The sequence below is a fragment of the Pterocles gutturalis genome, unplaced genomic scaffold (genome assembly GCF_000699245.1).
Source record: "Pterocles gutturalis isolate BGI_N339 unplaced genomic scaffold, ASM69924v1 scaffold44674, whole genome shotgun sequence".
Classification (NCBI taxonomy): domain Eukaryota; kingdom Metazoa; phylum Chordata; class Aves; order Pterocliformes; family Pteroclidae; genus Pterocles; species Pterocles gutturalis.
The window spans coordinates 30745-45219 of NW_010134841.1; the positions used below are offsets into that span (position 1 = coordinate 30745).

Genomic DNA, 14475 nt, shown 5'->3' on the forward strand with positions numbered 1-14475 from the left:
TATTTATGTGCCTGAACTCCCACTGAAGTTGACAGGAAGCTAAGCACCTAAATAGAAGTTACTTTCACGGATCTTGGCCCTGATTTCCTGTGCTCATCTGACTGCAATGCTAATCAGCTCTTCCAAAGCTGGTGGACTGCTCTGAGATTAAGTTTTTATTTGAGAACCTGAATGAAAGGAAATTCCTGGTAGAAAAAGCACCAGGACTGTGCAAAGACTCAGATGAAGTTGAACTGGGCCAGTGGAATTGGTTTAAATCAACAGAAATACTTGGTAGAAAAAATCTTACTCACAATGCAAAGATAACCTAAGGGCAGCAAAGGACACACACAAAAAAAAATCTACTGAGAAAAGAGAGAAGTTATGGCTTTCTGTAAAGACTTCTGTGGAAAGCAATGACTACAGCTGCACGGGCCAGGAACAGAAGACGGTAATATGATATGGCACAGTTCCTAACAAAGTTAATAAAAAAAAAGTCTGCCTACAGAACAGCTGCTTGTAGCTGGAGTTTGGATTAAAAGAACAGCGGCAGCCTTAAAGTCTGTTGGGTGGTATTAAGAGCATCAATAGGAGGAAAGTGAAGAACAAAATAGAACAGATAGCAGTGGGCACAGAAGACTTCAGAAGATGGAGATATCTGAAAAGAAAATTAATATTCTGTACTGGTCATCTCTATTATTTTTTTAAGGCTTAGTTACCCAAAGGATTAAGCTGATACCCCTGATCATACTAAGTAGTACTCCACACTGCTGTTTTCAGGGAGACTCATCATGATACAAAGTCCTGGTCAGTGTGGACAAGGACATCACAAATAGGTCCCAAATGAATTTACTAACATAAAAATGCAAAAAACTGTAGACTATTTTTCCCATGACTTAGGACTGATACTATCAGACACGCTTTAAAGGAAATTGCACAGTTGAGAATGTGTCTTTTAAAAGCTCAGGACTGTGTGTCTTAGTCCTGAGCACATTAGAAAATTCAGTCTCTAACTATGAGATCTAAGCACTGAAAAATCAAATCCTACAAATCTAAGGAGAAATGCACACCTTCAAGCTAAGCTTAGAAAAGTAGTGAAAAGCTGTCAGTACTTGAGTCTTAAATAAGAATGCTCAGCTTTCTGACAAACTGGACCACTGTTTGCTTTTCAGCAATTTATTTGACCTGTAAATGCTTTCAATGTCAACTTTGTATGTATATGTCACCACTATTTCTTATACATTAATCTAGAGCTGACTTAGTCCTTAAAAGAATATTTCTTTCATCCTACACTATATGATTCTTCTATTTTTATCTATCTGCTTATAAAAATAACATCAATGCAATTTCATTGGCAGCAACAAAGTGATCATTGCATCTGTCTAGTGAAGATTTGCCATGAACATCAAAGCCATTAACATACATTTGGACATACGAACTAATCATAAAATCTAAAAAAAGAAAATAAAAAAAAATCCACATTACATTAAGACAATACAAGTCTGTTTAAAAAAAAATCAGTTTCAGTCATCTTGGAAAGAAGTGTTTCAAAGATTCCTAGTCATGATTCACTCCACAATTTTTGGATGCTTTTACCTTAATATTTTGGAAACATAAACTTGCAGCATGGATTGAACATGTGAAACACACTGCTCTTATCTGTAGTAGTGACAGGGGATACCAAAGCACTTCCATTTCCAGTGCTGTGGTTCTGCATTAGGCTGATTCCTCTGGATAGCCAGGCCAACACACTGCACTGCACATCACACCTGGGGCCCTAAGGGCCACTGCAGGGTATGGACTTAAATGATTTTTCCAGTGCATTATAGTCAACTGCAGTTCTCTTCACAAGTTAATGAGGAAATTCATATAACTCCAGCTCACACAGCTGCCATGAGCTGCCACATCCTAAGAAAAGGATTTATGGTGAAGGAACAGAGCATCCTCTTGGACGTGAAAATGGTTTTAAGCTCATGCTATGTTTTGTGTTCCTCACAGGCCTGGATGAAGAAAAGGCCCACAGTTTCCAATGGACACCTCCCTCCTGGAGGTACAAACCCACAATCTTTAAAGGTTTGCCTGTGCAGTGAAGAAAGACATTTTGTACACAAGTAACTACAGATGATGTTAATCTGCCACCTTCACACCAAAAGACCTAAGAAATTTTCCCATTACCACCTTTTAGGCACTACTCTCCTTCATGCACAAGGCATACTTCTACGTAGAGCTACAAGATAGAATCGGCCAGCAAAATTAAGCACAGATTAAATTAAAAAATGTTTCCTGGAGAAATTCTTAGCCATATTTAAATGTAAATTATGAATTAATTTCTGTTTAGTAGAAAACAAATGGTAAGGCCTGTCACCATAGTACAATGGGGTCTCAACCTGTTCAGAGATTCTGTGTTCAGTTATAATATTAAGTAGGACTAGCAGTAAGGAGGGAAACATTACTCTGCATGTCTTAATACTACATCAATATGATCAATATTTTCAGAGAATAATTTTTTTTCTATGAAGAAAAATTTAAATTTAAAAAAATTGAAGCAGCAGCAGTTTTCTTTTGATTATTCATGCTTTGAACCCCTCAAGTGACTTTTAAATTTTTTAATTTTTATTCTTAGCTGAATGACTATTACACTTGTCTCAGACTTGTGAGTTAATGGAACCTTCACAACTTTCACATGCCTTTGGAGAAGTTTCCTAACATTTTATGGCTCTTTCTCCCTTCTAAAAGCTCACTCAAGCTTAATGAAATTTCATTTTAATATGTGCATTTTCTTGAAAATAATCCAAGGATAGCTATTAAGTCATAAAATACTAACTCATTTATGCATGTGTAATTGCTATATTATCTTTTATACCCCGTATAATACATTTAAACACAAAGTAATATTACCACTACAAAGTCGACAATTTTTATAACATACTGCAGCCTGGCAGAGGTGGTTTACCATGACAATGGAGCTAGATTAGACACAAAACACTACTAATCTCCTCGTAAATTTAATCTTCATGATTCATGTTTAATTGTACTCTGATACAAACAAATTTACCTCAGAAGAAAGGCAAATAATCTTGCTAAGAATGTAAAGGTCAAACACTATGCAGTGAGACACTGAGCCAAATTCGATTTCACTTTATGTCAGAAATAAATGCATCGTCAGTGACTCAGTGCTGGCTACATATTCTGTGACTAATCTTAGACCACCATAAATAAGAAACTGACAACAGCTATAAAACTGTTTCCATTCCCAACCATGAATCTCCAATTCCTAGTACCCAGTCACCACAAAACAATTCATGCAAACACACCATTAAGGAAATGTCCTAATAATAACTAGTTTGTTGTAAATATGACTAAGCAATAACATGTAAGGCAATGCTAAAACAGCAAGAAAGAGTCTGAGTAGTGTATGTGGCAAAGAATACATGTATTATAAATCCTTCAGTTAGAAAAACTCCCAGTGATAAGACATATAAGCCGCGTGTTGTTACAAAATAAAGCATGTTTTTTTTCTCCTGGTACTACAACTCTATTTAATATAGACCACAACAGACTAGCAGTCTGTCTCTCAAACCCAGGCTTAATCCCACATCCACATCTTCTAGAGGCTTTTCTCAAGCACTAATCAACAGCCAACCCCAAATTTCTCAGAAATCCCAACAATTAATTTGTCCAGGTGACAGGCTTCTTTAACACTGCTAGAAGCCTCTCCCCCCCTCCTCCAAGAAGTGGGTTACTTAGGAAGCCTCCTGGTCTCCTCTGCAGCAGTCCTATAAGACTATCTCTAAAATCTTTGGGTTTTGGATGGGTCCAGATTTAATTGAGCATCAGCCCACCTGTCTGTACACCCATCCCCAGTTTCAGTCTTGAGCTCAGGGTTGGCTGTTCAGCAGCCCTGCTTTAAAAGAAAGGGTGGAGGGTTACGACAGCAGTTGAGAAGTATACTTAGGTGCACTCTCGCACACATCCACATTCAGCACAGTGGTTAAGCTCACTACAGTATTTCCAGACAATGCTGTGAGATAAGAGCATGCTCATCACTAATATTTAAACAATGTTTCCTTCAAAAGCAGCTTTTGAACTCTACTGATTGACAGAAGTTTCTGAGCAAACAAGAGGGTGGATGACCCAGACAGAAGTCTTAAATCACTAAGCAGACAGACAGGAGGGGACCAGCAGGGATCAGAAAACAGCTGAATTTGTAGGGGTGCTGTTGATGAGAAAGCCAATTTAGAGAGAACATTTTTACTAGAAACTCATATGGAGGTACCACCTCATTGTTCAAACAGGGGATGGGGCCGGTCTCTAGTGGGATGGACTGTATTAGAGGAGGGGCAGTCATCAAGGTACAACCCCAGCTATTTTAATGATGTTGGCCACATTATGCCAGCAAGAGGCTGCTTTGCTTGTCCTCATTTGGAGCTCAGCCATTTGATCTGGAACCAGAGCAGCAGCAGTTCAGCTGATGATACAGACGTGGTCTAGATTCATTCAGACATGTACATCTACAAGTCTAATTTTAAGTGTGGAAATAAAAGCTCAGAGTGGGGCACTAAGGCTTTGCGAATAGGAGAGATCCAAAGGCGGAACCTAAAGAGGTGCATGATGCTCAGGAAGCTACCAACAGGAAGTCAAAGCATAAGGGTAAGTCTCATCTCCTCCAAGTTTAGAAGTCTGATTCAAGTCTGCATATTAGAGCTGCCCCCCTCCACTTGTCATCCAGAACCTAAAACTCCCCACTGACACAGACACTTCTGTCTATTATTTGACAGAACTGAGCAGAACACACTCGTTCATTTGAAATATATATGTGAAAGAATGCTGCTGTTTATCTTTTAAGTTATTTGATAACTTAAGAATTAAAGTATTACGAAAGTTAGTTTTGGTTCCTAAACATCAGGGGATACAGTTGTTCCCGCCCCACCCCCAATTTTCCTAATGATCCAGCTGTTCAGAATTAAAAGACCTCCTCAACACTACTGCACGAATTGATGTCACTGAAGAGGAAACAGCAATAGCAACTAAATGCAGTAATTGCTCCTGTAATTCAGTGGTAAGGTGAGATCTTGTTCTGGATCCTACTTTTTACTGTTATACTGAACTATCACTGAAGAAGGAAAAAACATGAGAAATAATCACAAGAATAGAAATTGCCCCTAGCTAGGGAAGAGAACTGAAACAGGCATTTACTTCCTGGACTGGGCACTGGGCTTCTCTCCACTTCCAGCATAGAAGCTAGGCACCTAGCTATTTACACAGAAGCAATACTGTATTTTGCAAAGAATTTCACCCCTGAGTGCATAAGGAAGTTTCAGATGCCAAATGAAAGCACAGCCAGGACCAGGTGAAGTGTGAAGTGTGAAGTGTACGTGGAGAGCAAAAGGAAGATAAGATTTTGGGTGAAAATTTTTTACTACAATGCCAAAAACCCTGCCTATGTTTGTCTTTCTATTTAGCTCACAATTTTCTTTGTTGTTAAAAAATCCTACTCACCAAGAGCTACGATGAAAGCCTGCTTGAAGAAGTTAAACGTTTTTTAGTTGCACAGATTGTGAGCAGCTTTCTTGTTCTCAACACAGAAAAAGGTACTTTCTCTGTGCTTTTTAAAATGGCAATTAATTCCATTCTCATTACCAAGTTTATTCTAAACCAGAAGAAAGACGAAGTCCTGCTTCTCCTCATCCACTATTAGCATGAAATTTAAACAACAGAAGGATATAGCTGCCTGAATTGAAGCAGGTATTTGAGGTCTGCTTGTTTCATAGTCATCATTTAAATTAAACAAAAGAATTAACTTGACTTATTTGTTACCTTTTTCTGGAAGCGTACTGGCATTGCATATCTGTTCTTCACCATCACCAGCAGATGTTGCAGCTTTTATTTTGAATTGATAAGTAACATCGGAAAGCAGATTTCTAAAAGTATGCAATGTATCATAAGATGAAAAATCTGTAGAATTTCCTTCAACTGTTATGGTGTAATGAGTAATTAGACCATTGGATGAAGCAGGAGGGTCCCACTGCACTAGGATTGATTGCCAACTCGTTGCAATACAATGAACATTCTGGACAGCATCTGGTACTTAAAAGATACACATGCACCAAAGATTAACATTCCCACACAATTAAAATGGTAATCACAGAACAATATAGTCAGAGAAGCAGACCCAGCCTTCATATGAAGGGTCGAAGATTCCAGTAGCAGAAAAATTGATGCTGTAAAAGAAACACATTGAGAGAACAAAAATATGTCTTTGTCCTCATTAGACCATTCATTTCCAACTACTAGGAACATGACTGGCGCTAGTACTTGAAACAGAAGAGACCATCTATCTGGCTTTTTCCTAGTTGTGTGCTCCAATTCTTTTTTCACATCTGCTCGTATTTTCCCTATGTTTCTTTAATACAAGTGTAGTCAAACATAAGCAGTAGTGTGAAACTCATACACATACTCCCCAACAGTATCAACAGCAGAAGTTCCTTATTTATGTTAGCTTTGTTTCTCTATCATATCTCTGTCCTTTCAGCAGTGGCACAACCTGCACGGAATTCATTGGGCAGGTTTCAGAGCTGTCATATCAATGCTATTACCTTACTGTTCCCCACCTCCCTGCTGGAACCAGGGAATATTTTTAAATTGCTCATAAAAATTTATTAAAAGGTAGCAAATATTATATTCATGCTGAAAATAGAGCAATTATGTGTGAACAATTGGTTAAATAGAGGAATGAATTAAAGTATCTCAGAAAGGGATAAAGTGCTGGCTGTACCAGCTAAGAGACTTGAGAGGTGCCCCAACCTACTTCTTCTATTGAAACATGTCCAGGAACCCGTAAAATAGTGAAAAGGCTGTCAGTGGGGTACCAGAAATAAGGGGAAATGTTCATTACCACTGCACAGAGGTAAATTAATATCTTTAAAATGATTCATTTTCTTTTCACAGTTGAAAGAAAAATCTTTTTTTTTTAAAAAGCAGCATCTGCAGAATAAAGAAGATTAACTGGCATTTTTAATAAAGACTAGAGACAAAACTCTTAGATTAAGTCAATGAGGGACTGATTGAGCAACTGCCCAAAATTTGGGTTGGAGGGAAAGGAAACAATGCTGCAACTAGCTGAGCATAAAATCTGGGAAAAAGCTGTAAAACGACTACACAGCACTCCTGGGGGCAGTGTCTCTCCAGCACTCCTGAAGATAGTATCATGAGTATGGAAAGTCAGTGGTGAAATGAGACAACTGATGGATGACCAAGGTTCGTGGGCAGGACAACCTCCAGCTTCAGGGATCCAACAGGCAACCTGAACCAGTTCAGTGATGGTCCAGATTTCTCATGGTGTTGTAACTGCTGGGTAAAATAAACAGCACAATTTTTCCCAGAACTCCTGTTTTTTCATCTCTGGAAAGAATATTTCTCTGGAAATGTGGTCTTGAAAAACTGTAGTCACCAGTAGTCACCATATGGGATCTTTTGATATCTCATCTGCTCCCTTTGCTTCCAGTATAAAGGAACCTGGGAGTTCAGACACAGACCCCTAACCCATGCAAGTCCCCTGGTACTGACAGATCTTATAAAGTGCATGAGCCTGGGGATTGCTCTGACTTGGCAAAGGAGCTACAGTTTTGCACAAAGGCCAGTTTCACAAACCCAAAGAGCTCCGGAGCTCTCTTTAGTGAATGTTGAATATTCACTTTCCATGACACAATTTTTCATTTTGAAACAACCTGCGACTTCAAAAGAGAGGTAGAAGGCACAAGACAAAACTGCACACAATTGATTAATTAAGCCAGCCCTCCCCAGTTGTCAGGAAGAATAAGATCTAACAAATTGGGGTATTTAATTAGTGGTTAGCTTCCCTTCCTAAGAGAAATTATAAAAAAATATTAAGAATTTGTATTTGTTTAATACAATTTCCACTTCATTTGCCAATCTTTTGTCCAGCTGCTTTTGATACTGCTGAAGTTTCAGTTATTTTCACTGGGATCTGAATTATTACTTTGATCTGCAAAAACTGATATCTATCTAATTTTCCTCCCTTTATCTGTGATGCTATTAAAAGATTTATAGTAACCATATAATCCTCTCATTTCAGATGAGGACATTTCTAATTCTACACTTCCGACATCAAACTTCAAACCCAGACTATCCGGTACAAAAGGAATGTGAATCAGTGTTACACAGGCAGAAGACATTGAGATAGTGTTATGTGACGTTTTCTTTGTAGAGGAGAGGAAAACTGTTGTTCGGCCATACAAGGAAAATATACATAAACAGAACTGCATCTTACAAAAGGTCACATCTAACCTGATTCCATCGTTGTAAACTGGACAGCATTACTGAACTGATTGCCATTCCCAAGCTTGGTAAATGCAGAGACACTGATAAAATAGGGGCTGAATGGTTCTAATCCAACAAGGTTTGCCTCATGTTTGGAACCTGAAATGTTCTTAAGGAAGGAAAAATTATTAGTACACAATTAATCTGTCTAAACATTGTGGGTCCCACCTTGAACCCACGGAAATTAACAGAAGATTTAGAGCCATAGTCTTGCCTCTTCTACTCTGAGTAGCTTTCAGTCAAAGTAGTCCCTGAGCTCAGTGAAAAAGAATGCAGGGTTAAACTTTTCCTTTCCTTTCTTCTCTCCCTCTTTCACTGTGGCTTGTGAGGAAGATATGCCAAAGGATGGTATCATAATTACCATAGCATTATTAGAACATATTAACTCCACATATGTCTTTTTTTACCAATAATGAAAACTCTTGTCACCTCCACACTGCCACATCACCACCCTCTCACCTTCTACATTGTTACTACACCTTTGCAGTGGAAGAGGTCATGATTCTGTCCTCATTTATTTTACTTTACCTAAGCCAGACGCACAGGCTGAAGAAGAGCTTCAAAAAAAGCTAAAAAGCACAGTTCAGTTCCTGGTAGCCATTTTTCCCTGTGCATGCAAGGCGTATTTTGTGCAAATGTTGAGAGGACTATAACAGCAGCAGGGAAAGAAATTTCAGCAAGAAAACCTGGTGAGCATCTTGTGAGATTCAAGTTATCAGAGAACTATTGTGCCTAACTACAATATTTCTATATAAATTGCTCTGCCTGTCTTGATGTCACAACCTAAATCTAATTTCTTGCCCATATAACATTACAAAATATGAAGAAACATAGGACATAGCAGATGCATTTAAGTGCTCCAGCCAGTTTCTGTGTTCTAACTGTGTTTGAGTCTGCCTCAGATGGACAGTGGAGAAGGACCTTTGGTGGCCTCCATGAGCACCCAAAGAATGTGCTTCCAAAGGCAGGTGGCTGGAGAAACCACTGTTCCCCTTCCACATGTGCATTGTGCTCTCCCTCTTCCAAGGATTATGGGAGAAACTGGGTGACACCAGCACTTCATTCCACAATGGCGAATAACAGCAGACTGCACAAGGGATAGCACAGTAGGCCACCCCATGGGGACTGATTTCCACAATGCATACACCTGACAACAGCACAAGCACTTCCCTTGTGTGCTAAATCTCTCCAATAAGGACTGTACTGCTGAAGGAGCTGGAGCAATGGAGCTCCTCACAGTCCCATGCCTACCTTACACTGCATGTCTTAAACTTGAAGCTCACTGCTGCCATGTCTTTCCCCGCAGCTTTTACAAGTGTCTTGGGTGAACCCAAGTCACTACACAGCTTCTAAGCCTGAGCTGCAATCCTGGCCTCAGCTTGCTGCCTTTACAGTTCATGGTGCATTTCTTGATGACATCCAAGCAACCAGATTTAAGCAGATATAAATGCCTTGATGGATTTTTATATGTAATTTTATAGCATCTATTTCAGTTAAAATGTATTCAGTTATTCTTATTCTGCAAAAATAAAAAAATACAAACCTCTAAAAAGTTTTTAACCATTTTTCAAGATGACTAGGAATGTCATTCTTTCTTTTTTAATCTCGGAAGTCCGCAGATACTGAATAGCTAAACAAAGCCACAAAACAAGTAACTTCTGTCATTTTCTAACACTAAACTTAAATGGAAGTATGAACTAAAGATTAATAAATCTTATCATTAATGAAATATTAGAAGCTCAAAGCAAATTAAAATCTAACGATTTTTTTCTATCTAATTTTAAAAATTAAATTACAGGCATGGAGGATAAGTAAACTGTCTTAACAAATAGCAATTCAGAGCAACTTCATAATTCTAGGAGCATAATAGACATTTGAAATATTTGTTATATATTTTGCTCCGAAAGCATGAAAAAAGTATTTATCTGAAAAAAAATTAAACACTATTAATTGTAAACATACCTGATAAAATAGTTTTTCAGTGTTGTTTTGATAAATCTTAAAAGTATATCTCATAATAACACCATTTGGCTGAGGACTTGGATCCCATTTTAGCCACACAGAATCTGCAGTGTAGTTGGTAATGGTCAAATTCTGGGGTGGAGCTAATGGCACTGCAAAAGAGAAATGCTCCTGAGTTCCAAATTATAAATAATCCAGGCAAAACCAGACACTTTGGAGAAGCAGAACATATGTATGTTTGTTACCATTTGCATTCAAACTCAATAAAACAGTATTTCATTGCTATTTTAATATTTTTATTTCTTTTTGGCATGAAACAAATCCCATTAATTGGGAATACATTTAGTCAGCAAGGGATCTAAGAAATCTGTTAATCACTTGAACATCCTCATCATCAGAACTAAGGCATCTAAAAAATGTTGCATTACACATATTACTGGAATGTGAAATACTTTGCTTCCTACATCATATATTGAGTGCAACTCAATATATATTTACAAGATAGGTCATTTAACATGCAGGTGAGAGGAGGTCCATGTACATGAGACCTACAAGAATGTGTCAGAAAGACTTCCCTGTTTTATAATTTTTCAATTACGTTGGGGGAGGAAGAGAAAGGTACTGTTGCTTGCTTCAGAATCTCTGACACTTGGCAAACTGTAACACATTCCAAAGGCAAAAGGCATTTCTCCTTAGAGTTATTTTTATAATCTTATGCAGAATGTGACCTCCTCTCACACACAGTGATGGGAGGAGGAGAATTCAGAAAATACTTTCCTTATAGTGTTTCCTTTCTCTGAAAGCTCTTCACGCACAGACTAATGGAAAATTAATCTTTCATCTCAACTCGCTCCAGATCTGATGTTCAGATCTAAGATGGATGCAGTAACATAGGGCCAATATTTCAAAGTTGGTTACAGTTAAATTTACTCACCTGATTCATCTGTGTAGAACTGAAGCACTGCAGATGGACCAGGTCCTTTTATTGTTCTTGCAGCTGCATAAATGCTGTATAATGTGAATGGGAGAAGGTCTTCCAAGATGATTGAATTATTGGTGGTAGAGATTGAGTTATTCCTTTCTGGCCCAAATAAATTTAAATCATAACTTATTATAATACCACTTGGCTTAATGGGAGGGTCCCATGAAAGCATAACTGAGGTAGTTGAGAGATTTGAAAATGTTTTGATTACAGGTGCTGATTCTGGAACTACGAGAAGAAATAAGAAAAAGAAAAACAAGGATAGCCTCAGAAAAAATATGAGTTACAATAAAAAATGTCTTTTAGCTATCAGTTAAAGTTGTGCTCTGAGTAGAAAATTCAATTTCATAGACTCCACACAGAAATGTGTAGCAGTTGTTTGTGGCACTATATAACAAAAAGCTTTAAGTAACATGAGAAAAATAAACACAATAATCGTTTTTCTTTTAGAAGCTATTTGGACTTTTCCTACATTTCCCTAGGAATGAATAAAATATACTTATCTTACCATCTTCATCAGTTCTTATATGCAGACTTAGAGTGTGCAATTCAGAAGATCCTTTACCAGTGGCTGGTGTGATTTTCAGAATGTAATCAGTATATTTCTCCAGATTTTCAAAAATGATGCTTGTGTTGTAAGTGAGGAAAGACAATATCTTACTGGTTCCCAGTTGCGATAAACTTAGAGAAACATGAAAGAAGACTAAGCCATTTGGCTGCGATGGTGGAAGCCAGCTGACATTTACAGAAGATGAGGAAATGTTTTGATAGACCAGATTTTCAACAGAACCATCTGGGACTATGAGAGACAATAAGCAAGAAATAAATGTATGGATTACAGTAATGAAGCATCCAAAACCAAAGCAGAAATAAATGCCTGAAGTATGATTAGTCTGTAAATTTAATTTATAGTATTTTGTGCAACTTTAAAAAATCATTAACGTTTCACTATCAAAAGCAAAATATTTAGAAGGCATATATGAATAATCATTTATGTCAAATTTATTTAACAAGAGTCTTAATGATGGGTTTAAGACAATATTTTTATTGCTCGTATCCAAAGAAGAAACTTCTGAACTACGTTCTCAGTATTACAAAGCAGACTCAGATCAAAATATCTTCCTTGCAAAGAAAAATACTGTAGTGTTGAAAATAGTACTTACTGATTTTTTTTAACTTTGCCATTATAACAGTAAAACAATTTTAAAGTTTGAGAAGATTTAATAAATAGAAGCACTGATACACACCGCGCATTACAAAAGTTATTAACTTACTATCCTGATCTGTATACACGTCTATTATTTCACTGGTTTTGTTTCCATCTCCAAAAGCTGTACTTGCAGTTAACCATAGAGTATAATGGCTGTATTTTGCCAAGTCACCCAGAACTGCAGACTGGGACATGCTGACATCGGTGTCATTGCCATAACTTGTGAAATTCTAAAGGAAAAAGAAAAAGTGTTGCCATTGAAAATGTTATTTATTTACTGATTTCTCTTTCTAGTTCCCATTTAGTCATCACCGCCACCAACAGATATGATTCACTGTAGTGTTCAGGAGACATAAACCTACCCTTTGGCTCCTAATGAGTCCTGGTTTTTACTGAAATATTCAAGTAATTTATTGTATGATGTCTATTTTTACTCCTAATAAGTACTACAGAGTACCTAATTGACGTTTCCTGTTGTTTGTAGTTTTTGAATGCCAATCCACTTTTTTTTTAAAACACATTAAATCTGTCTGTAGTATCACAATATGTTTATCCACATTGCATCAAGAAAATGACAAAACAAGGTGTCATCTGCTAATTGCTCATGGATTACATGATCGCACACCACACGTGACTGCCTTGCCTGATCTGCATGAAGCAAATCAAAGGACTTCTCTCACTTTATTCCATTTTCATGAGAGCAGATCTTACAGAAAATTGTCTGATTTTGAATTTAAAACTTCCAGTGGCAGAGACCTCACTGCAACACCTGATAAACTGTTCCTTTTATTACTTGTCCTTTCCATTAAAAGCATGCCGTTATTTCTAGTGCAAATATCTATACCAAGTGGATTGCTTTAACCTGAAGGAACTGACATAATCTCTTTTCTTTGTGCAAAAAGACTGCACCAGAACCAAGTCCCACTTTATTTTGAACTATATAAGAAATTCCACTAAAACGGTGACTGTAGCAATAGGTTAGTGCTCTAGATCAGTCCCTCTGAGGAGTCTACTCCTATTTAAAATGAACCGTTTTGGAAACTGAAAAGAAAAAACCATAAATCAGGTTATTTATGTAAGGTCAGCTATACCACATAACTGATTGTGTCAAATCACCCATTGCTTCATGGGTACCTGACTTAGATGTTCCAAAGCAATTCTGTTCACGATTTGAAAACTGTTGAGATGTTGTGTACCCCATAAGCATATTCAACCCCATCACTGGGTAGGAAGTTGAAGCTTTGCTCCTGATTCAAAGAGTCAGTATCATTCCTCTCCAGCAGCCACATTGCTCTGTTGAGCAGATGGCATGGGCAGCACTTCTCAGGACCAAAGAAGTCCTCCTAATTTTTCTACATAGCAAGATTTTCATGGTGAGCTGGATTTTGCCCAACGCCCTGATGAATTGTGTAGTACACATTCCAGTTATTTGGCCTGCCCACTATTTTTGGTGTTACATGTTACTCACACCCTCAGACTCCTTAAAATCAAAGCTGGCTTTATATTAGATGCTTTCTTTAAAAAGAGAGGCTGTGATAGCAGACTTACTAAAACAGGAGGAAGGTGACTGTAATGTTTGCATATTTAAATTCAGAAATAGCATATATAAACACAGGCTTACTAAACCAGCATACTAAAAAATGGGTTATATTTCTCTTGAGGAAATTTCCTCCGGAAGAAGTCACTGTAATACATTCTAGTAAACAGTTGAGTTAGTACTGTGCAAAGTGACAGTTCAGTATACAATCTTGACGTTTGTCACCGATATGTATCGATTTATATATCTAATGTAACGCTCCACTAATTTCTTTTCTATAGGCAAACTTATTTTATTTCTGATGAAAACAATAAGTGATATTCCCATTCATTTCCCTGAGATTTTTATACCAATATCTGAAGACCTAGTTTTGCCTACAGTCACTAGTGCTCACATAGCAGAAAAAAGTAACCAGCTTGACAATGAAAATGTAAGCCTTTTTTTTTTTTTTGAATGCAGAAATTT

At 37.4% G+C, this 14475-nt stretch overlaps 1 protein-coding gene across 1 annotated transcript in view; it reads right to left on the reverse strand.

Moving 5' to 3' along the window:
• Positions 1-14475, reverse strand: part of PTPRQ (protein tyrosine phosphatase, receptor type, Q) — a gene marked incomplete at both ends in the record, with an annotated part of 55305 nt that overhangs the window by 26554 nt on the left and 14276 nt on the right. Inside the window, 6 exons of the mRNA XM_010081702.1 lie at positions 5797-6066; positions 8287-8428; positions 10282-10433; positions 11216-11491; positions 11772-12062; positions 12538-12703. Of these exons, the coding sequence (XP_010080004.1) occupies positions 5797-6066; positions 8287-8428; positions 10282-10433; positions 11216-11491; positions 11772-12062; positions 12538-12703 (1297 nt within the window). The remainder of the gene's footprint in view (positions 1-5796; positions 6067-8286; positions 8429-10281; positions 10434-11215; positions 11492-11771; positions 12063-12537; positions 12704-14475) is intronic.